Source organism: Brienomyrus brachyistius, chromosome 3, assembly GCF_023856365.1.
Source record: "Brienomyrus brachyistius isolate T26 chromosome 3, BBRACH_0.4, whole genome shotgun sequence".
Classification (NCBI taxonomy): Eukaryota; Metazoa; Chordata; class Actinopteri; order Osteoglossiformes; family Mormyridae; genus Brienomyrus; species Brienomyrus brachyistius.
Window position 1 is genome coordinate 7850684 of NC_064535.1, and position 25117 is coordinate 7875800.

Below are 25117 nucleotides of genomic sequence, written 5' to 3' on the forward strand. Positions count from 1 at the left end.
ACAAGGGACATGTGAACCATGAGTATAAGCTTGACACTCTAGGAAAGTTTCAGCGCGGCATTTATTTTCCCCTTTCTCCTCTCTTGTCGCCGGTAACATATACCAGGGTTTGGAATGTAACACTTGCGTTGGTGAAAAACGACACAAGTACCACCTGTGACTGCTTTTCGGAAGTCAGCCGAGCTTCATTCCATGCCAAGGCTGTGCCAATGCCCACCCACAGGGGCGGCCCTGCCAGTACGTTATCCCCCGAGACTGCGGGAAGTGAGTGCTCTCTCCAGCCTGCATGTCCAGAAGTCTACCTGAGGGCCCCCCCCCCCCCAATTAATCACAAGAGGACGCTCTTTAATCACCAAGCCCCAAAGGCTGAGGGACGCTTTCAGCAGATGTCACAAAGATTAGAAACCTGTGCTTTACCCAGTGACTCTCAATACAGTTCAGAAGCAGAGTCTGCAAGTACTCAGAGGAGGAGATGACTTTATAAAAAATAAATTATATTATTACTTATAAAGGGCCCCTAATGATCTATAACTACAGAAGGTCGAAGATATGACTGCATCCAACTCCAGGACCTACACTGGCAGGCAATCCTGGCATTTGTTGCACAGATTAATTCCAGATGTGATTAAAAACAACTGCTGAAAACACTGTAATTGAAAACAATTCATTGCAGCCAGCATATACACACTTTGGGTAGGAAGTCATGGCGTCATTGTACTAAAATACTGTACATTTTCTCTGCTTTTTAAAAGAAGCCTTTGTTCTCCTCTCACACAGGCGCCCCAAACGTTTGCATTAAGGCCACTTAGTCACACATAGTATTTGGATCAGCCCATTTTTAGATAATGTAAAAGTATTTAGGCTAGTGCTATAATCTCATAAACTCCGCCCCCACCGCACGCAAAAATACTGAAATGTCATATACTGACTTGGAAATGACGCTATACTTGATTAGCAAACGCAGTCGTCTGACACAGATTACAAGGGCACGCCATTTGCTTCACAAATGACGGCTGGCGGTAAGCTTGGTCCCTTGGGTGAGTTACGCCGCGTTTTGAAATTTCTCCCATCTCCACAGATTGGGAGACTTCCACGGGGAAAGGGTCTTCCTCTTGTACTTCACACGCGAGTTTGATGACTTTTAACAAAAAGATGCAGGTTTTAGACAGCTACTGTCACGCTGACTCACCGGTCACAGCGTCAGCACCGGCTCCTGCGAAATACAGCATGACAAGGGGGCTGAAGCTCTAGCACTCGAGCAGAGCGCGTCATTGTAACGCGCTACATGTGGCACGCACACCCAAGAAATAAGCTATATTTAGCATCGGAAGCAGGTGATTCCCTCTGATAAGAAATGTAGCGCTTGCTTCCCTTGCTGTAATCTGTGCAGTAATGTATCTATGCAGGGAGTTACCAAAAACATGGATAACAGTTTTTCCTCTGCACCTCCCCCAGGATGGTCTATGATGGTTCCTGCTACCTCTTGTTTCTGCAGTTTGCACTACGTGTGTGTGTGTGTGGGGTGGGGGGGTGTATGTGTGTGTGTGTGTGTGTGTGTATATATATATATATATATATATATATATATATATATATATATATATATATATATATATATATATATATATAATGTATGTATATATAGCGCTCTGGAAAAAGTTGAGACAAGTGTATTTTTTGTTTTATCTGCATTTTTAAATCCTGGTTTAATCCTGGTTCTGATGGCAGAAGGATATACTGAGCCTCAGGCTGCTTCCAGGCTCAAAGTTTCTAAGACGGCAGTGCAGAAGATCACAGTGAATCAGGAGACACTGACGATGACCAAAAACCAGCTGGGTAGAGGGCAGAAGCAACTCATGTAATGTCAGAGATGACCGTCAACTTATCCGGCAGTGCCTCATAAATCGGAGGATGATTTCAAGTGACCTACAAAAGGAATGGGAAACATTAAGTGATGTGAAGTGCATGTCTAGGACAGTTCGTATCAGGCTCCTAGAAGCAGGACTGAAGTCCCTTAAAGCAAAGAGGAAGCCCTTCATTAATGAGAAGCAGGGAAGCCAGGCTGCACTCTGCAAAAAAAATGTATATTTTACACAGACACACACCCATAAATTGAGAAATGAGTGTAACAAGCATTTCCTGTAATCTCATTTTTTCCCAGAGCACGTTATATACATAGTGCTTATATACATAGTGCTTATTTGTAAAATTGTACCTGTACTTTTATAAAAAAATAATAATAAATAAATAAATGCAGCTAAGGTAAACAATGGCTTACTCACCTATTTAGCTGAAAAGGAAATACAAATTTTGGAACATGGATTTAATGGTAAACTTGGCATAAAAATGGCATTAAAACAATATGTACAAAGAAATATCTTTAGACCAAATGTGTTAAACTTTTTGGAATGTTCTTAGGACATGCCTCTGCAGAAGGCATCCCTCAAGGCTCCCTTAACACTAACTGGTTTAGGCTAGTACTCCCACATTATTAATAGCCCGACATGACTACCTATGAGTCATTCATTCTAGTTCTTGGAACCAAATCTTTAGTACAGACACACTATCCTTTGGAAAACATAAAATTCTGCACTGCTAAAATACACTAATTATGAAAATCCGTTTGCATGCCTTCAGTCTAACTGACCATGAACCCTCAGTCTTGTATTCACCTATATTGGGTTTACATCTGGCAATCTGACAAATGTCTAAAAGCAAAACTGCTTTACGGAAGGTGAAGCCTAGTTACAGGACTCGACGTTTAAAATACATTTAGAGAGAAATACACTCATGGGTTGGTTGAGTTTTACAGCTCAGTTCTATCACAGTCAATAATTGTTACAAAAAAAATCGTCAGAAATATTAATTACAGCGCTATAGATACTACAGAATCTTTATAGAGGTCTTACTTTTATTGAGCGGCAATCTGTTGAACTGTACTATGGCAACATAATAGACTATTTACATAATACATAACAGCAAACAATACCACGATTTTCTGTAGTGTATTCTGGAAACTGAGTTTCCTCTCAGCGCTGCAGGATCATTCAATAATTCAAACAACAAACAAATCTCACCTTTGTGTGGAAGAATGCTGGATATTTTTCGAGTGGGAGTCACAATGTTTTTTTCCTTCAAGTTATACCATTTTCTGCAATGCAGAATGACAAATTTTGGTCAGTTTCAAGACTTAGACATGCATCATTTTGTTCTTTAGTGGCATGGCTACAATTGACATCTAACCTCATATTTCAAGGTTGAGTTACTGTAATTCACACCAGCGATTTTTAATATGACCTCAGCAGCTGAATGTCGTTTCCTCAACATTTTTCTCCAGAAAGTCACACTTCTCTCCGTCCTCCATCCCCAGCTGGGCCATCACGCTTTTCTGCTCACCTTGCATCTTGCTACAGAAGGGGGGGGGATGGGGAGGGGGGCAGCTGCATGGTGTGACCAGCATGAAATGACACACAACAAAAGGCAGAGCCAACAACAGCCCTACCTGAGCTGTGTACCTCCTGATGTTCTCCAAGGGAGCAGCAGTCCCACCCCAGAGGTCAGAGGCAGTGACACTCATTGAGGTTCTGTCCATACCCCTGGAGAACCTGATGACATTGATATTCCTGCCCACCTCCTTCTTTAGACTTCTAAGGCAGATAAACAGAAGGAGAACAACCACCCCCCCCCCCCCCCCCCACACACTTATAAATCGATTTTTTCCCCGCATGTTCTTTACTGTAAAACATTCAGCATGGCAGCTGGGAAGGTAAACACCACCATCCACTCCCTGGCATTTTGCTGCAGAGCTAATACTGACAGCTTTGCTGCGATTTCTTCAGGGCCGAACCCATTTTCCATGGCGCGACAGCAACATTTTCTATAAATTCTACACTTCGACTGTTACAAATGCCGAATGAAGACTCAATAGTATATTTCAGTTGTCTGAATTCCTACTCAACAGCCAGGTCACGTTTTCATAGGCAGTCAAGATCTTTGCAGATATCATCCTCACAAAGCACATGAGCACTAAAAATGAAGACAGAAACTCACGGGACACAATGTCAGTGGGCGAAATTTTTATTTTCAAAGTGGATCAAGGGATGTTGAGTCAGTCGTGCGTTATTTGAATATTGTCCTCACACAGCTCACACGCAAGTGTAAAGGGGGTAACTCTCCTAAGGTGGCCTAAGTATTTATGGTGGGATTGATTTACCATTCCAGACCAGGCGGGAAACAAAGGATCGTGTACAATAATGTTTAATTCCAAGGAAGGGAAATCAAACCTATAATTAAGGTACTAATTAGAGGCTCGGAGATCTTGAGATACAATAGAGAACAATGCAGCCCCATTCCTGGGATCCATATAAATAGTAATCATTGAATTCCTAATGATCCCTCTTCCCACCTCGTATTCAGTGTGGGGTTTTGGTGAGCCAGAAGCCTTGGAAATACCATGGAGAGCTTGCCAGTCCCTCACAGGGCACCAACATAATCACACACTATGGGCAGCTACAGACTCCCACCCCCCCCCCCCCCCCGAGCTGCGAAGTGCCTGAGCTGTTCATGTGATCACCGCAGCACTTCAGTACTGTATTTGCAGTCTTTTTGGGTTTCCGGTCTTTCATAAGGTACCTTATAATATAAAGTCGTATGCAATACTGAAGTTGCTCAATAGGTGGCATTACAGGCTCACACCCCCAGAGCTGTGGGTTCGATTCCTTGCTTAGTTCATGCGGAGCTGACTTCCCTCTGCTTTGTGGGTTTATTCCAGTGTGTGTCCTGCAGTGGACTGTAAGGTGGGGGACATTAGAGGGGCCATGTAAAGCCCCCACTGACCCCGAGGAGGAGAATCTTGCATTCTACGTGAACATTTTCAGAATAACCAGCTGCAAACACTTTTCTTAACTGTGTGCTACACGGATTTGAGAAAAATGCGTTACTTTCATTACCGTATAATATTATTCGACATATGAGTAATTTAAGACACATTAATTTACTCATATTTTTTTTTTCTCCTGAAACAATTTGGGTTCAGTCACCGTCTCAGAAGCACTATCATTATTGTTTAACTAACACTTGCATTTAGGGCACCTCTGGGTGTCATTTAACTGGATACCGTACAAGAGGAATGGGAATCCGTCTCCAAAGAATGAAACATTGCAGGATGTCCCTCCTGATAACTGATACTGGTACATTTAAAGCAGCCATCTTGTTATAAGTATGTGTTCTTAGCTAGTGATGAACCATTTCTGCTGTCTGGTGAGAGAGCAGAGATACACCTTGCAAAACACATCAACATAATACATATTATTTAACAAAATTACTGAAGTTGCACCATCAGGCAGTATTTTGCAAAAGCAGGAATAGAGCAAATTCTTCTAAACATACAGCTGCATCATTAAATTGTATGAAATCATTTACCTTGGAGGCAATAATCAAATGAGTATGTTTTGTATGATTTGTTGTAGAGATAAACACTAACACATCCTTCGTTCCCCATCGCTCCCTGAGACACAGAGCACTGGCAAAGCCTCTGGAGCAGGATGGACACAAACTTAAAATTTGCTTGGCTTTAGAAAGCGGGGGCTCATTATACCAGAGTGCTTCTGATAATCAAATTAATTCTCAGCTTTCCCCAGGTAGAGGACGTCCAGCCGCTGCTCCAGGAATCAAGGGTTCGAGGTGGCTGATCTGTGTTCGTTACGCCTCACAGCTGCAACGGCCAACCGAAGCCCTCGTTTGCTGCTGTGTGATTGGCTACTTGAAAATCAACTCTACAACCAGCAAACCATAAAACTCTGCTCAACTCACCTCCTTAGTATCGGTTGATGCAGGTGACCTAAGCTCTGGGTTTAGATCAGAGTTAATATTGACCTTTTGATAGAGATGAGTACATCCATATTTTAGTGGCTTGATAGTTTGTCTTCTGAATGACTAAAGAAAGTATTGAGGTACCAGAACTGGACTCCATCAAATATACACATCAACATAATGAAAACAGGATCATCCCTGGAAGATGTACAGTAAGATGCTCTCAGCCATCCCCATGCGTAAGATCACAGCCAAGTTGGCTCCAGCGTCACGAAGTCTATAGCTAGATTGCTGACACCACAGTCACCAGAGCAGAAACAGCAAACACCTTGTTTCTTTCCATTAATAATATTTTATTCGTTTCTAAGACTTGTCATTCTTCCAGAAAGCCATACATGGTGCTGGGGATAGACTGTCGATGCAGGCTAACTAAGGCACAACCGGCTAAAGTCCGTATAGCTACACTCTGGTGCAACGTACGCTTCAGTGTCTCATTCTGGAATAAATCATCCGGGAGCATCTGGGTAAAGCCGCCAGGTTTGATTTTCTGCTACGGAAAAGGCATTAGAGAAAACCGAAACACGGAGAAGTGTAATGAAAACCATTAAGCCACCACTGCCCACAGCCAGCAACAATCTTGAAGATCATCTTCATTTTCAACACAAGTGTTTCATTGTGCCAGTAAATAAAGAAGTGAACACAGGAAATATAGAAACACCCCAAAGAAAGCAATTTAAAGTTTTATTAATGGAATATTAGTGCAATCTGAGTACATGACATCTTCAACAATTCTAGATATTTTACCCAGAGTATTGATATACTCAGCTTCAGGTTAGTTTGTTACATCATTACCTAAAACTAAACCAGGAGTAAATGGTCACAAGCTGAACCCAGTGATATACGTCTTCCTAGAAGGGCTGAAAAATTTTTTAAATAAAAGTAAAAACACACATTTAAGTATGGAATTAGGATTAAACTGCGACCAATAGCAAGATCAGTTTTGCCCTTCCTTAGACACCCAGTGATTTCCCGTTATCTTTGTCCTGAGGGCGCCGGTATGGACTTAGGTTTGCTCCCGTTTTTTTTTTTTAAAGCAGCTCTAGCTGTAATTTTAATCCCCAGTGCTGAGTTCCGGGGAGCAGTGCACCGCAGTCGGCCGGGGAGAAGATCCAGGCGAGAAGCTGACAGGAGGTGAGTGTTACAAAGTCACCTGAATCGGCCTGAGAGGGCTGCGGGTCTCTGGCTGAAACCAGGCCACGCGAGGCGAAGCTGGGCAGGGAACCTGAGGACAGGGGATGGCCTGGGGGTGGAGGGGTGGGGGCGGGGGAGGAGACTGGGCCTCAGGCACCTTCCGGGGAGAGATCCTGGGAGCGGCTACAAGGAGCACCAGGCCACTGCTGGTCTTCCTTCTCTAGGTCGGTCTTCCCTGTGTAAGACGTGCCTTTGCTCTGAAGAGATCATACAATGATTAAGACCGAAGGGGGAACAGCTGGACATACACTGCAGTTTACAGTAGCATGATTTCACAGCCCTCGAAGCTGCTCAGACCTTCAAATGGTCCATCCTTACCTGAGAGTCTTTTCTGAGCTGGACTGTCTGCTGCTGGCTTGGGCCATGATCTGGGCCTCCAGTCTGGAGTAGACCCCTCCCGCATGCTACAAGAAGAGCGGCAGTAACAATCCCGCTCACATCTCATCTCCATCAGATCACATCGGTTTTGAGCAAAGCCTGAAACTCCATCATGTCTACTTCCATAGTGGAAACGAGCAGTTTGAAAATACTTCAAACAAAATAAAACTGCATATAACATATGAACTCCAGTGATGCCCTTAGATAGTATTTCGCAGTGTAAGAAAACAGTAGCTTTTTGCAATGTCAGAGACTTGCCTCAGTTTCCTTTGATTTGCTCTGCTCCAAGTCACCAAATCTGATCTTGGTGAGATGCTCAATGATTTCAACCATCCTTCGCTGATCTGCCGTGTTTCAGGGGGTAAAACAACAGCGTGTATGTTGGGGGTTATGAATTAGACAGTTTTTTTGTCTACAGTGGGGGGGAGGATGCAACACTGGTTTTTCTTATAAATTTTGTCTCACCTTCTTCTCGTTGGGCGTCTTGGTTGAATCGCATGGAGCGGCTGCTGTCCCATTTGCTCTTCTGAAGGCTCACTCTGTGAAAAATCAGCCCAGTGGAGATCAAATGTTACAGCAAGAGTTTTACACGCCAGAAATGGGCCGTGGCTCAGTGCCTCCCGTCCCGTCATGCCAAAGCAGGCATCTGGCTCAAAGACGTACAAGGTTTTAACCCCAAAGCTACAAAAAAATAACAAATACCCTTTCAGCCTATGCTATTATTGTCACGGTGATTTCAGAGCTCATTCTGGGAGGAACCGGGCGTGAGGTTAAGGCACAATCACCTACATGGGCATCCAGGGAAATCTGAGTCACGGATTCACGTGAACTCATGTCACTGGACTGCAGGAGGAGGAACGTTTGGAAAGAATTCCAGCTGAACCCTGTAAAAGACCAGGCGGACTCACGTGAACGGCGTCGTGTCCCGGGAAGGTGCCTAAAACAGGACAGGAGCTGCTGGTTATGGAACGGCACGACACGCAGGCCGAGAAGATAACGTGAAACCGCGGCACGGCCATCCAGCAGAAAGGCTTCCCACCTTTTCCGGCCTCCGCTCCTTCCGCTGGAAACGCGGCGATGACATCTGCCTCTTCAGAGGTTTGCTCGGCCTCTTGGCTTTCTTTGCACCTGTGCACATTTCATCTCGCTCTTACCTAATGGATTAGACCCTTGGCGCTGTCTCTAGCAATCCGATTAGCAGCATGCATTATTTAAAAGCCCGAGGGTATACAGACATGCTGTACGCATCGCAAAAACTGCAGTGAGTGAGAAAAGAGAACTGAGTAATGCAACAGCGAATTTTTACTAAATGACCCATATATTGCATGGAAACATATATAGAGCAAAGTTCAAATATTTAACAAGGTCCGTTTTTTTTTTCATGTAAACAGAGTGAGCGTAGCAGGTTCGGTGTAGCTGCTCTTAAGAAAAAGTGAAAATGCTGCCACCTATTGGTGGATATACACCAGACCTTTTTCTTGTTTCCTGGAGATCTCCTCTTCGTCCCCGACCTCATCCTCTGTCACCTCGGAGCCGGTGGTGTATTCTTCGTCTTCAGAGAGCAGGGACTGCTGCCTCTGTGTGACGGAGCGAGGTGTTAACTGGGCTTACTGGAATCCAACCGTGTCCCATAGGATCCGTTATATTCCAAAGCAAATCCTGCTCTGTACTTTTCTTTTTGACATACCAGCTGCAAGCTCCAGTTTCTCAACAGTGAAAACTGTAAACAAATAAAAAGCAAAATTAGAGGTTCAATTCCTTAAGAAATGTAAAACTACCCGCAAATACATATTAAACTCGCAAAATAACTCGCACAATCCTTAATTCCAGGACAAACACAGGCAGGGACTGAAGAATTACAATAATCAATAAGGAATCCTCTGTATGTGACATACCCATGATGCCTGCCTAACCCCGTGGCCATGACCTCACCGTTGTGATGTCGCCCGGTTTGGGAGTCCGTAGGGCGCCAGGCTCCAGCAGGATGTCACAGTCCTGGGGTCGTTCCCCTCCGGCAGCAGGGTCCTCTGCACTGAGATCACATCAAACGAAACACGGCCACGGGGGAGTCAGCCGGGAAATTTCCACAGCCCTCAGCTCTTCCTTACTTTTCATTAAACAACTCATAATATGTCACTTTTTGCATTTTATATGATGGCGAATGACATGATAATACCAATTAAGTAAATGTACTTTAGTTTTAGGCCACAAGGGAAATCTCACTTTTATTGGTCACTGGCTTGGCCCGGCTGGGGTATTCTGGGTAATCTTGCAGTACTGGATGGCCCCGTGCCGAGCGCTACATGTGGGTACTAGTGTGGCTTACCCATCAGGCACTTGGGAGCTGGGCATGCACACTGCCTCTCTGTGCAGGAGAAGGTCCTCAAACACTCGCGCCTGATCTGAGCTCAGTTGGGCGTCACCGCAGTCGGCCTCCTCAGCCACAAAATGATCCTTCATCTTACAGCCCTTACAAGCACAGAGAGAGAAGGAAGGACAAGTGAAAATCAGCTGTATTTGCTGTTTATCATATGTTATGATATTGTACAGTATAGCTGATGTGTATATGTATAGCTGTACAGGTCGTTGTTGACTTACGACCGCAATTGGATCCGACTTACTGGTTGCATGACGATTTGGTCGTAAGTCAGCCCTTTATTTTCTATGCAGAAATGATCGTATGTGTAGTTTACTGTATAATAAAATTATATCATCTTTAAGTCATATTGTTAGGTGTTTTTACACTTTTTATAACCATCCTCTTAGTTCATTGCTGCCAGTAGTTGGTGGGAAAACTCATGCTTGTGACGGCATATTTGTGGTCTCGGAGTGGTTGTAAAGTAAATCAGTCGTAAACCGCGTAGGTCATAAGTCGACGACAACCTGTACCATCATTCTGTTGGCTGGCTGCAGGGAGTCCAGTGTGTTTCTGTGTGCAGACTACCTTAGGCAGGCCGGTGGGGTCGAAGCGCAGCACCCTCTGGTTGCAGCAGGGGTAGAGGCCGGTACCATGCCAGGTGGGCTCTGACCCCAAGGAAGGGTACAGTACAGCTTCGGGGTGATATCTGCACTGTGACAGCTCGATGCACAGAAACACCTGCCAGCAGAAGGTCTCATCACAACTCACACAAACAAGTGCAGAGGAAGGGTAGTTAGTAGTGATGGACAAAATGATACTTCATGAACCATTTGCTGTATTTTTTCACCCCACTAGATGGTGCTCTTGGGTTTCTTTGGGGCATGCTTTGTGCTCTTTTATGAACAGAGAGCACCATCTAGTGGGGTGAAAAAATACAGCAAACGATTCACAAAGTATCATTTTGTCAAACACTAGTAGTGAGTGTGTGGACATCCAAGGAAAAAAAATATATGTAATTGCTCCAGATTTTCCACCTGCATTACAGGGTGTAGACCTAACAGCCATTTGCCATCCAGATTTTTTAAACATCTACCTGGAGAGTCAAAATAATAACTGGGGAAACATGGTTAGTTTGTTCCTAATTCTACCAGGAGGGCACTAGTAGGTGAGAGTAAATGATTAAATGTAAAAAACTTTCAGGGAGATTGAAACCAAGGACAATAAAATGACAATGCAACAGCCTAGGACACACACCCCCTTACCTGCCTGCAGGAGGCGCAGGTGAGGAAGTTCACAGTGCCCCAGATCCTCCAGTAGACAAGTTCCCAGGATTTGAGCTCCTCATACAGACCGTTGATGTAGTCATGGACATCCCAGTTCTTCTGCCTTAGGGTCAATGCACACAAAAGAGACATGAAACTGGAACCATTACAGCAGTTTGGTGGAGGTGCTCTCTTTCCCAGTGAGGTGTGATTACCTGCTATGGCGGTATACGATGTTTCCAGTGGGATCAATGTTAATTTTTCCAGGGATGCAGGAAATCTTTCTCTCTGTTTCTTTGGTTAGAAGTTTATTGCACAAGCTGCACCTGTGGAGCGAAGGGTGATCTTAGAGAGGCTGGCAAAGGGAGCACACAGCGTTTCACCCCTGTGGCTGATCTCACCTGTATAAGGTAGACGCATTCCCTGGGGAGTCGGGATTCCTGTAATCAGGGTCAAAAAGCCTCTCGATTTTCTTCTGGAACAATTTGCTAGATGAAGAAAGAACATTAAAGATATTATTGCATATTTATTTCTAAACAAACCCAAAAAGAAGTATGAACATATATTATATAAAAATACTACATTAAATACATTAAATATTTAATTTGTCAATGAAGTTATATCCATCCATTTTCTGTAACCGCTTATCCCATTCAAGGTCGTGGGGGGGTCCGGGGTCTATCCCAGTGGCTAAGGGCGCAAGGCAGGGAACCACCCAGGATGGGGCGCCAACCCATCACAGGGTGGGGGGGGGGGGGGGGGACCAGAGTACCCAGAGAAAACCCCACAACGACATAGGGAGAACCGGCAAACTCCAAACACATGGAACCCTGCCAGAGACTCGAACCCGGGTCCCAGAGACGTACGGCAACAGTGCCAACCACTGTGCCACTTCTCACTTGCTTTTTTTCTCTTTTCTACATAAATCTAAATAAATCCAATGTAGTACTAACAGAATAATTGTATACTTTGAAAATGACAAAAGTATTAAATGCTGATCACCAACTCAGCTACTGAACCCTGGACTGGCACAATGTCCCCCCCCCCCCCCCAGTCACCTTTTGAACTTGTCCTTCTTGTCCTTGATCTCCTCGGCCTCTCTGTGGCTGAAGAGATCTGCTATGCGCGTGCTGAGGTTGTTATTAATGCAGCTCATGTTGCATGGCGTGGCTACGATGGCGCTCATGTGTCCATGACAATACTGCACGCATTCCTCAACCTGGGGGGAGGGGGAGGGGGGTGTACATCCAGAGCATAGCCATGAGCAAGCTCCTGACGGCCTGCATAGCTACTCTACTGCAATGCATCATGTTTACCCTAGCCATGTGGACATGCACACGAATCACCTCAAGCGAACGTGGCCGCCCTCCACAGAATTGCAGAAAGAACTCACGCTTCATGCAAGCATGCTGTAGACTCACAGCCTCACTACACAACACTTACTAAAGTCTCCATCTTCAAGAACTCGGAGGAGATGAGGATTGAGATCACATTGCTGGGTTCTGAAACCAACAAACACACACCACATAACACACTGCCAGATACCACTGTAGACAAAAAAAAACAACAAAACAAGACACATGACAAAATAAACCAATGCAACCATCCAAAACACAGTCAGTAACAGGCCGAGCCACTCCTGCATTCCTGACTTCTGGTACCTTGCACTTTATTCCCACAAGGGGGCGCCACAAACCCCCGAGGGAGGAACCGCCCGCCTGATGTTTACCTAGCTTCGGCCTGTCCTCGCTGTCATTCATGCGCCTCTTCACATAGTTCATGAGCCAGTCGAAAATCTGGATGTCGCAGTGCACCGAGATGTCCACCTCCTCCCAGCGCTGGGCGTTGGTGGACAGGTATTCAGCAAAATACTTCATCTCGCTCACCAGGAGGTCTCGTGGACACATGAAGTCCTGCTTCAGGTTCTTGGCCTCGTCGCAGACATGGATAACCATGTTAGGCCTGTAATTAACAGAGAAAACCCTTATTATAATCCAGTAATTAATATAATAATACATCATTTGACTATTTTTCACTGTAATTTTGTATTATTATTCTTTTATTTTAGACATTATTGCTATTTTCTATTACTGATTATCTTCTTATACTGTTGCTTTTCTTTGTATTGCATACTTCCTTCAGCACAATCCAGAGAGCAGTTGGGGAAATCATTTTAGATGAATAACGGGCCCTATAATTATCCCTTTTCATTTGCCATCTGCAAAGGTATGAGTTCAGGTACATTTGAGTGTTTTTTCCCCACATATGCTGTCTTGCTCTCCTTTGAGACACACACACATAATTCTACTCAAACTGGCGACCTTCTGATTACAGACACAGGGGGGCTTAACCTGCAGAGTCACACAACACGCCCTCCACAGCCACGTACGTCACCCTATGCTAACTTATAAACCTGCGATGTACACTTATGACATTACAACAACAGAAAAAGGACTGTGAGTAGTATGAGCTATACAGATACTTCCTATCATTACTCCAAATATTAAAAATATTTACAGTATGTTAAAATAGAGTGAGACGGGGGACAGAGCATGACACGATGTACAAGCAGGTAATAAATCAATAAACATTTCGGAAGAGCTCCCTGACGTGCCTCCACACTACACGCCATTTCAGGATGGTGCATGGCCTACCCCTTATCCCCATCGACCTTCTCTTCCTCGGGTGAGATGGCGCAGTCGCTGTCAGCCCCTGTACATCTCCCTGAAGGGGTCACAGACAAACCTGTGGATGAACAGAAAAGTTAGAAAAAGGTTTGAGGAAGGAGTCCAGGGACTGGAGCATCAGAGCTGACATCCATGTGTGAGCAACTAACAAAGCACTGGAAAGCACCTGCAGTGTCTGTGTGACAGCCATGATTACTATCAAGGAGAAAAGCTATCATCCGTCCATCCATCTGTCATCCATCCATCCATCCATCTATCTATCTATCATCCATCTGTCTTTCTGTCATCCATCTGTCTTTCTGTCATCCATCCATCCATCTATCAATGTCTCTCTGTCTGTCTTTCTAACATCATCCATCCATCCATCCATCCATCATCTATCTATCTATCTATCTATCTATCTATCTATCTATCTATCTATCTATCTATCTATCTATCTATCTATCTATCTATCTATCTATCTATCTATCTATCATTGACAAAGAAGAATGGAATCTGAAAAATAAGCACACTGCTACCAATGCCCAGTGCTAAAGTCAGTGCCCTCACCAGTCACTGAGATGTTGCTTGGGCTGACCAGCATCTCCCCCCCTTCCACGTCTGGTTCCAAGAGAGCAGACTTGATGTTGGGGGACAGTGTGTCAGAGGACATGCTGCCCCCTACTGTTAGTGGGTTGCACTGGTTGTCCACATGATAGAAGCTCCCGGAGTTCTTCAGTTCCTCGAATCTCCTTGCACACTATTCACCATTTAAAAAATGGAGTAAAAAATGAAGTTAAAAAACAAACCCAACAAAAGCCAATCTATGACCGCATAATGTTAAACGCCCAGCGGAAAAAATAAACGGTATCTTTTGGACAGCATCCAAACCAGTAGTTTATTGCGGTATCTGACTAGGATGAGGACAAGACAGGCGGTTAAACGCGTCGCACGTTATTTTCAGCAAGATAGTATGTGAGGAAGTTTACCTCTTTGGGTGTAAATCCAGGCACGAGTCGAGCAACATTCTCCCAGTCAATCGGCTGTGGGACGCTCCAGAGGGAACTCAGGACCATGTCCAAGACGAGGATATGGTTATCATAGGGGAAATTGTTGTTAACAGAGCAAAAACGACTCATGTCTAAAGGGAGAGAGACAGAAAATATCATAGATTAACATCAACAGTGAGACAAAAGGTCAACACAGAAGGTAAAGACTAAAAGAAAACATCAACACGTTTAACAGCTACAAGGGCACATCGTTGGTTGTGTCTGACATGGCTTCAGGATGAGTCTCTTTATTAATCGTCATCAGTCCTTTTCAAAAAGATCTTCAGGATAATACTCAGTCCCTGTCAATCCATTAGGCGACATAGGCGGCCGCCTAGGGCGCCATCTCCTTAGGTGGCGCTGCATTAACAGGCCAATTTCACTTTGTCGTCGAAAGGGGGGCATGGGGATGAGTTGCGTACAGTAGGTGATAAATATTTTCCATATGTAACATGCCCGTGGTTGCTCTCCTATTAACTACCTGCAACGCTGTCAGTTTGTATTGCAGTATGCATACCCCCGCAAAATAGTCGCATTTTTTGTCACATTTCTTTGCAGTGGTTTACATTTTTGTTTGGTTGAGTTCTGTTTGACCACATAAGAAATGTAGTTAACGATTATGCTGTAAGATGTTAGCCATCCTCTCTCAAATACCCGCCCAGTCGAGAAAAGTCAACACACCATTTTTAACGAAGAAAATTGTATAACTACCGAACCACGATTATCGAAGATTACCTGATCTGACCTTAGCCAAGCATGCTTAAGCGCTCCTGCATTATAAATCAATGCAACGTGTCATTGTCTAATTTGATATATGCGTAGGTGCGACATATGAGGCATATATAAGAAATCCAGAACGTATCTATTAGGATCAAACAAAAGAACTAGTTTTCCCAAGTCCACCCTTATTCGGTTTGAAAACGCATCCCATAAACAAAAGATACAGCCACAAAGCCATGTTCCTTGGCTGAAAAGGCCACTGCCGCAGCACAGTTCAGTATTAGGTTCTAGAAAAACGAAAATGCTGTACTAAAGAAATTATGGACCAGACATAATTAGCATTGCTATGGATTCACTAACTAAACAAAGCATGCGCGATACGGATTACCATACACATACTTTTCACACGTAACCGATATTTGTCTTCATTCAGGAAGTTCCTCTTCTGTGAAATGTTTCATCAAATTAAGCATCATGTTGCGACAAAATTAAACGCGTAAAACCTTTCAGTGCTACTGAACACGTTATCTAAAAGAAGAGCATTTGGTGTGCAGACTTATTTTTATTGGCAAACAATTTTTTCCAGCTTTTTTCCGGCAGGGGGGATTCACCGGCGAGCCTTAAAATGCTCATCACAAGCCACTTTTCACTTCTGGTAGAGGAGCTCTCTGCAGCAATCGAAGGACCAGCTATGGCCCACCCCCTTAGATGACTTTATAGTGGGATGATCTGATCGGTTGACGAGCCGTGCAATCAGAACCGGACGTAGGACGACGGTAAGCTCCAGTGACCGAAAAATAGCCACTGTCGCCGAATCAGCATGTCGTGGGCGGGCAGCCGGCTTGCTGGATCGGCTCGGCATTCTGTTCCCTTCCGGTGCCGCAGTGCAGCAGGTGCAACAAGGCGTCCCCGTTGCTAGGTGACGGCCGAGACCAAGTGCAGATGACCGCCAGGGTGGTGCATGTTTCACAATTTTATTATAACGATTTTTTCGCATTGTAAATCACTAATTTCATCACATGCTTTGCTTCGGTGGCAGGCTATCGTGTTCGCATTTTTCTTTGTTGTTTTACTGTGCGAACACGTAATACGTATTTGTGTCCTTGGGGGCCAGCGCCGCAAAGGTTGTATAGGGGTATTAAATGTGGACGCGCATCTATCAATCAAGTCTCTGCAAGTAAGGGTAGGGGTGCTGGTGGTGCGGTCACGCGCCGTTTTCGCACGCCTCCGGAGTGACGTCATACACATTTGCGATAAACCCTTTCAGAATTTCAGTTGCACAAACGAAGAGAAAGCAATCTATCGGAAAACGAATCCCTATGTCTCTCTTTCGCGGTGCACGTCAGATACGCCCCCTAACGCTGTTTTACTGTAAACGGAAAATATAAGTATACCGTGGAATGAAACGGCCAACGAGTTAACGGAAACATTTCCCCACATTCGGAGAGCATCCACAAATGACATTTGTCTACCTCAAGAATTAGTACGTTTAAGTTTACTTTCGGTATTAATCACACTGCATGTTTGTAACATTTTATTGCCATAACCGTCACCCAAAAATGTCTTTCTGAATTTACAATTGATAAAACGGACATTTCTAAGGTCCACTGTGATCTATGGATATAAAACATAACCACTCACACACACATTCAGAAAACAGGAAATTATTAATATACAAACCACGAAAGGTTGTGGAAATCAAATTCAACTTAAATAAGATTGTGGTTTCATAAACTAAATGTCAAGCTTTTTCAAACTATAACAACTGGGATCATGGGAAAGGTAAGAGGGTTATCTGAACAAACCCCAATCAGTTAATTTAATGAAGAAAAAATGTTATTCAAATAGTTAAGGACCGGTTTCCAGACCAACAAAACTTGCGTCTCCCACATGAAATATTTTGGTATTTAACCATATACACGTCATTAAAAAAAATCATAAGTGACACATTCTTCTAACACGACAGACCAGATTTCACGCAGTACCACCCTTTGACCTAATAACTTAAAATCCATCCGTATTCTAAAACCGCTTTTCTAGTAACCATAATGCAAGGACTCGTCAAAATAAGTCTCTTTAAAATCCTCGCGTTATAACTTTGCATGTCAGACCAAACGGAGAAATGAGTACTTCACACGGTCTACTGCCATTCTTTGACTTAAATGAACATAATTCAATCAATTCAAACGATTAACTCTATATTCTAAATTCATTTAATGTCAATGACTTCGACTATTACAAAATTGTGTCATTTCCACAAATGATTTTTTCACTTGTTTCATAATTCACAATGTGACCAATCTCAGCTGACAAATTGCGAAGTATTTTTCTTTAAATTACTTATGTAAAGACCCAGAAGAAAACGAGATTAACCAAAAACAAACAGGTGTGAAATAATCCGACTACTTAAGCCCAGTCTGTTCAGTTTTATCAGTTTCCCGTGAAGGAGCACATTTTTACCATTGCGGGGTTTTGATCAGAACCCCCTTGCAAGCACTGTGCAAGTGGTACATTCCAGGTTTTTTGTAAGAACACTGAAACCGCCTATGAATTCAGTCACCAAGGTAGCAGATGACCAATGTCATGAGATGCTGAGGGGATGAAATATTTCAGAGCATATGTGCAGTCAGCCTCTGTTTACATCTATGTGTCCTACTGAAACACATGAGTGTCACGGGTCGATCCTCTTAGGTACAGTGACTACAGAAGTGTTAGAGGTGGAAGTTGACTGAAATGACCCTTCGTCTGATATAACGGGCATCTCCCTGTACACAGATTCAAACACCACCTCAGGGTGTCCAAGGGTAACCGAGGTATTCATAGACCCTGCTGTTTGGGGTGGTACTGGCGGTGGGTTCTGGAAGGCTTGCTGTTGCCTCTGCTCCTCCGCCCTGTCCTGCTCAGCCTGCCTCCTCCCTCTCCTTCTTCCAAGGATCTTCACGTAGTTGGCGGGGACCAGCCCTGTGGTCTGCCCATCCAGACTAGCCAGGAGCCAACCCCGGACGCGTGGCTGTTGTTCTGTAGAAGTGAAGGCGGAGATGGAAGCAGGATGATGTGCCCATGATATTCCCATTTTAACATATGTACAGTACTGTGCAAAGGTCTTAGGGTGGTCAAAGGAAACATTTAAAGCTATTTATCTACGTAGTAGCTGTGTGTTTGCTTAGAGCAAAAACACTATTTAACATGGAGCATATGCTAATTAAGAGTAACAAAAAAAAAAAAAACGAACAAGAATTTCTTCTGTTGTGCCAAAAGTCATTGATTTCTTTCTTGGACAGCTAAATGACCAACTTCAGCTGCCAAACCTCTCCTCGGAGGCACCTCAGACATTCTACATATTCATTAAATTTCACCAGCAGCTCTCTTAATTTCATTACTTGCATAACTTGATGGGACATTGATTAGACAGACATGGTATGCTAGTGGTTGAGTCAAAAAAATGCACCAATGTGTTGGGTGGTTCCTGCAAATGCTATGGTGACTTTAGGCCAGGTTTTGAAATGGCTTAGCTGACATATTGTGATAGACATAATATAGTTTTACATCAACATGTAGGTCACACTGACATTTTCTTTGACTGCCTAAGGCTTGTGCACAGTACCGTATATACTGTTCATAGTTATTTTTGGTTATCAGATGAAAATGCATTAGTACTGTTATCAGAATCAAATCTATAGTCTGAATAAAGCAAGCAAGAAAGAATTTCACAGTAAATAAAAAAACATTCAAACTGTAAACGAAACGAAAGGCACCAAATAATGACCATTAAAGGAGACTAGAGCTGGGTAGTTCAGGTCTGGAGAGTAAAAGTCCAGACCAAGATTTTATTCCAACCAACTCCATGACTCTTTATACTCACCTGGTTGGTTTAAACAAGATCTTGGTCTGGACTTTCACTCTCTGGACCTGAATTACCCACCTCTGAATGTACAGTATGTACGAAGCACCCCCAACCCCAGCACCGGGATCTCTTACCCTTTGGTGCTAAGTTCAGCATATCCCCAGCCTGGATAGAGATTTCCTCCTCAGATGCCGCAGCAAAGTCAAAATCTGCTCTGGCCACCACGTGGTCGTCATCTCCGTTGGCCCAGCTAGTGGCTGCAGTGGGATTTAAACTGGCGAATTAGACGACCTACAAACTGGACCCCCATGGATAACAGCTCTCCTAGTAAAGCTAACTGTACACCTGGCATACAGACCAAAAAGTCAGTTTTCCCTCCTCCTCACAAAATTTTAACATTGTCCGACAACAGCTAGTACAGTATGTCTGTACAGACGCTCCTCTACTTACGAACTTTCAACATACGAACGAAGAGGACCGCAAGTCCAAATTGTGTTCATTTGGCTCCCGTTTCCTGTCCGCAACACCATTTTTTTTCTGCGTGCCAATTCCGCCTAGTACGACTTCTGCCGGCTACTTCCACAGGGCAGGGTAGGAGAATCTCTAGCCCCCCTCCCCCACTGTGACCCCAACCAGGATAAGCATCTAGAAGCTGGATTAATTTCAGTCTGCCCCCTCACTCTACAACCTCTCCCTGCCAGCTCCACCACAATGGTCCTCACCTCTCTCCTCCTCTCCTTCAGCAGACCTTAGAAGCTTCCAGATAAGATAGGGCCCGCCGAGGATGACAGCGAAAAAGAGGAAGATGGGCCATGATTTGACAGAGCCAGTTATGGGATCGTCTGCCGCTGCACCTCCTGCTGCCACAGCGGCAACTGCTGTCCCAGCACTGTCGCTCCACAGATCTTCTACCTCTGAACTGCGTCGCAGGCCCATCATCCTTTGCAGCCTCCGGTAGAGGTAACGCAGGGAGCGGACGAGGGCAAACGCCGAAAGCACTTTTGTGAAGTGCACCCTGAGGCGTGAGAAGTGATTGGCCACATCCAGAACGGCACGGAAGCTGTTGTACACGGCAGAGAACGTGGCATCTAGCATCATGCTGACAGACGAGAAGGCGTGCACGATGCTCTCGATGGACTGGAAGGCTCCGCGGCTGCTCTCCTCTGCCTGCTGAACGAAGCGACTTGGGGGGCCATCCTCCATGTGGAAGCGGTTGTAGCCCAGCCCACCCCCAAGCCCGTAGCCCCCATAACCATAGGGACTGTAGCCTCCGAAGAGAGAGGTCCCATAAGGACTGTATGAGGATGAGTAGGAGTTGTAGGCAGGGCGGTATGTAGACAAGCTGCCTATGCCCGATTGCTGGACTGGTCGTGGGGGAACTGGTGGTGCAACACGGGTCAAGGCCGGAGGGCCTGGTCTCGATAGCCCAGAAGACCCAAACTCTGTAGATCTGTTTCCAAGACAGAAGGAAGCAACATGGCTACCATTACAGTCCAATCACCAACTTTCCACGACCGATATAAGCTCTCTTCTAAATAACACTGCTTTTGTTCAGCTGATACATTTAACATTAAGTTGCATGAAATACATATTAACTGGGGTAAGATCACCGGACCAAAACGGTAGTGCGAAGTTCGGAGTCTGACTGGTAAACATAGCTGGACCTTTGACCTCAAAAATACAGAGCAAGTAGATAGCTTACAAATACGCTTGTACGTCTAGCCGATACGTGCTACGTTGGGAGACGATCAATTACGTTTTATTTTAACCAAATAAATAATTTAAGGCATTCTTCATAGCATGTCAATGACGATAAAATGCTTTTCTTTCGCGTTGTCCACGGTGTCCCGAAATTGTCACTGAAGGTTTATCAAGACAAACAACATCTTCAAAATTAACCGGAGAGGTTAGTCGACAGAATGATGAGTTCTCAAACTACATTATATCCCTTGTTTAAGTAAAGAAAAAAAGTTAGGCGCACGTTGTTATAACAGGCCTAAATCACCCCAGGCGACATATGCAGCTAGCCTGGTAACTCGCGACGTAGCTGTCAGCTGCGCGCAGATGTAGAAAAGATGTATGTCATAAAAGATACCGATAGTTAGCGGGAGCTGGGATGGTTCCCGGAATGCGCCTTTCCCACGGTTTCTGGGGAGGCTGCGACGCCATCCTTGAAACCCAAAACACCAACAGATCTTCCGGAAGTAGCCTGGGTGAAGGAGCAGCGCGAGACTGCCGTATGTGGCCAGACTAGAGCAATCGATCAAAATCGGCACGATATAACGCGCAACCCACCATTTTGTATGTTTGTTTCAGTCTCTCTATTCATTGGGAAGTTTTTGATAATTAATATTTATTATGCATTGTTCTAGTCTGTATTTATTAACTGTAAGTGGTAAATGATTAAATTGTTCAAATTGAAATAAATCCATATTTCGCAAATCTGCTAGTTATACCTAGTAATGAAAAATGCCAGGTAAATGATGTTTTTGGCAATATCTGGAAATACTGCCATAGAAACATTATTTTACCCGTCGTTATTGTTCAGATGATGTCCCTCAGGTCGTATTTACTTTAATTATTTTTCATATAAATTTTATGAAATGAGCTACATTTGCATTGCTTTTTTTTATTCGTTGAACTTTATATGCGTTATACCTACGAGTTGAACAGCAAATAAAAACACGATTTGCCAGCCTTAATTTTCCTTAATCTATTTCACTTGTTCATCTTACATGGCAGATACTGACACAAAATTATTCAGCGTAATTTTATCCTTGGCCAGAAGGGGTCCCCTTCACATAAATTTTTAGTGATCAGTGTTGACACACCACAGCACAGAGCAACGAAGTGTGGCCTCTACATTTAACCCATATGTGACATAGTGACATAGCGGGGGCAGCTAATTCAGCGCCCGGGGAGCAGCGCTTGGGACGGTACCTTGCTCAGGGAACCTCAGTGGTGTCTTGCTGGTCGGGGATTCGAACCTACAATCTTTCAATTACAAATGCGCTTCTCTAAGCATTAAATGGTACCTGAGCTCTATTATTATATCAATTACTTCGAAAAGTTATAGGAAAATAATGTGTGTTTTGTTTTCAGATTAGCAGTTTTACGGACTACTTTTATAACTGTAGCATAAGCAATTTATAAGGCAAGTAAAGCTACAATATTTACAGGTTTCTAATTTACGTGTTGATGCGTCTTACACTGTGCTCTGATTTTCATTCGGATTAAGTGTTTGTGTTTTATATATATATATATATATATATATATATATATATATATATATATATATATATATATATATATATATATATATATAAAGAACAAGACAGATGATTCGTGCCACACAGGCAGGCTTTTATTATTATTTAAAAAAAAAAAAAGAAACTGCCATTGTTTAAGTTCCCCTTTGTCTCGAGGGACGAAAAGCAGAAGTGGAGCATGGGATTGCTGCCTGGCTATAAGGGGAGAACTTAATCAGTGGCTGTGGCAATGAGGAAGAACTCGTAGTTCCACATGAGCGCCCTACCTCCTCCTCACATGTACGGAGGATTAAAGGTGTGTGACGTCGGCACATGCGTGGCCGCGGTCCAGGCACCAGTCGCACCGTGACCTTTTTTATTTCTTTACCGCCCACCCTAACCCATTTATATACCGGAGTGTCTGATGTCCATCACCCCACCTACAGCCTCCTATCCCCATGTTCACGAAGTGCTCAAGTGGAACAAATGAGAAAGTCGAGCTTTGTCCAGAGCTGTCCTGCACCGTGTACTCAATCATCTCACCCAGAGTATCTCGTCGCAAGGTTAGAAAGAGAAGATGATCTCGTCGGAAGAGGATAAACGGTCTTTTTATACACCGTCCTTCGCCTTCTTAGTATGCTTGTGCGCCAGCTAGCTACTCTCTTCCTCTTTTTTTCTTGCTTTTTAGTTTCTTAAAAAGGAAGTGAGGTATGCAACTGTGCTACTGAACAATCACACGCTCTTTCAGGAAGGGAAACCAGATGCATCTGAACTCCGAGCTGTTTTTCAAAGAGACAAAACTTCATGGTCTAGTGAACTTCGATTTGATTGTGTGTGCCGTTTCAAAATTAACCCAGTCTAGTTTCCCCTTAATTTGTAAGCCCTGTATGATTGCAATCCAATTATAATCTTCTAGGGCCTCTGTCACTCAGGGGCCCATGGAGTCAACCAGTACGAAGCAGCAGCATCGGAGATTAATCAGAGTGTAAGAACTCTATAGGGTGAGTAAATGTGTGTCAGCTCCGGAAATTTCCTTTTCCTGATTTTCAATCAGATCAAACATTGGTACAAACACAATAAATCAAAATCTGCCTGAATGTCACACGTGTTTAACTGTCATCAAGGACTGTTTAGTTATTTGCATGTTTGACGAATGCTAACATGTTGAAAAGCATCCCGCACCTATAATGTCACTTACATTATATCTAAGATATAATGTAAGTGACACGAACATAATCTATTCAATATGAACAAACGCAACGGTAATTCGTGGGAAGAAAAAGATATTTTAAACAATGGAATCAGAATAGCCTTTAAGCACACAGTTTGTATTGTACGCTACTAGAGTATCAAAAAGTCAGTGTACAAACAACTGCTTCATATGGGCAGAATTAATGTCATTTGGCTTCAGCCCGATGAAGATGGACCTTGGGTCTTGAGAATGGCTGTAAGGGAGTCTGGGTGTGCTCCTGGGGGCAGGAGAAAGTGGAAACCAATTTCCATTTAGGTAAAATTAAGCAAAAATTATCGAAAGTGAACAACCCCACCAAACATTAGGAGACTTGTCATTAAAACCTTTCCTACTAATCGAAACCATAAGCCACTTTCGTTTTTTGAGTGACTAATGGCAGTAATGTAACCCTGACACTCCAAGGTTCTGTCAGCTCATGCAGCTGAAAGCGCATGTAAGGGAATGCATTGGCGCATCGGGTGCAGCTCCTGACCTTATGCAGGGAAACAATGTGACACATTAACTGCGCTGGCCTTAATCACTGCTGACCATATCGGACCTCTGAATAGCGAAATATAGAGTTCTGCTGTACATATGAAAGAATGCAATGGGGAAATGTCGTGCATTTTCCCCATGTTTATGATACTCAGAAATTGAAGTGTAACTTATAAAGAGATATGCAAAAGAAAGAGCTTTGGAAAATACAGAACTGGTTAAGTACCCGAAATCTCTAGTGTCTTTAATAAAGTGAAACTTGTACTGGTGACAGCGTAAAATGGACAAATTCTAATCACATGAAAGACACATGGAAGTTAGATCTGTTCCGCTTGGCTGAGGCTGATGGCATTAGCATTAGCTGTTTGATAAGAGAAAGCTAGATTGTTATGAGGCTTTTCTGCATGTGACTTCACAAGAGTCATGCGAGTTAAATATTAGGCATAGTATGGTGCAAGACAGAGCTCTTCAAAGCTGGACCTCGATTCCAAATCCAGGCCTTGTATTGAATTTTCCCAGGTAATTTGTTTAGTGATCACTCATTCTGATTGGCCAGAGGCTTCACACCTGGCTCACAGGTGAAGGCTGGAAAATCAGTAGCACTCTGACCTTGAGGACCATGATCTGAATTGCCCTGGTATATGGCATGAAGATGAGTTGCCCCTCTAGCCATGATATCATACATCTGGGAGGTAGAGCTATACATACACTGCTAGATCCTTACTTAAATGCAACGTAAACCAGTATCACCAGAGAGAGAATTTAATAAGAGCAAAGTCGTAAGTGCAACATGCCCAAACTGA

General features: G+C 43.8%; 2 protein-coding genes across 3 annotated transcripts; both read right to left on the reverse strand.

Moving 5' to 3' along the window:
• Nucleotides 1–6539: 6539 nt before the first annotated feature.
• sanbr (SANT and BTB domain regulator of CSR) lies at nucleotides 6540–16880 on the reverse strand. 2 transcript variants are annotated; one of them, XM_049008382.1, is made up of 21 exons: nucleotides 15896–16880; nucleotides 14717–14868; nucleotides 14298–14487; nucleotides 13716–13806; nucleotides 12791–13023; nucleotides 12505–12563; nucleotides 12120–12280; nucleotides 11463–11549; nucleotides 11277–11387; nucleotides 11062–11185; nucleotides 10385–10537; nucleotides 9767–9909; nucleotides 9373–9472; nucleotides 9128–9160; nucleotides 8912–9017; nucleotides 8480–8568; nucleotides 8349–8377; nucleotides 7906–7979; nucleotides 7699–7784; nucleotides 7381–7466; nucleotides 6540–7259 (listed from the first exon to the last, which is right to left on the reverse strand). In XM_049008382.1, exons 2-21 carry the CDS (start codon nucleotides 14864–14866, stop codon nucleotides 7223–7225), a joined length of 2142 nt encoding a protein of 713 aa, XP_048864339.1. In that variant the 5' UTR covers nucleotides 14867–14868; nucleotides 15896–16880; the 3' UTR covers nucleotides 6540–7222. The 2 variants fall into 2 exon arrangements, with proteins under 2 accessions (XP_048864339.1, XP_048864337.1); XM_049008380.1 differs by having other exon boundaries at nucleotides 14717–16880.
• Nucleotides 16881–17017: 137 nt separating this feature from the next.
• On the reverse strand, nucleotides 17018–21572 carry pex13 (peroxisomal biogenesis factor 13). Its single transcript, XM_049008383.1, has 4 exons — nucleotides 21436–21572; nucleotides 20063–20790; nucleotides 19475–19597; nucleotides 17018–18514 (listed from the first exon to the last, which is right to left on the reverse strand). Exons 1-4 carry the CDS (start codon nucleotides 21507–21509, stop codon nucleotides 18168–18170), a joined length of 1272 nt encoding a protein of 423 aa, XP_048864340.1. The 5' UTR covers nucleotides 21510–21572; the 3' UTR covers nucleotides 17018–18167.
• Nucleotides 21573–25117: the final 3545 nt, after the last annotated feature.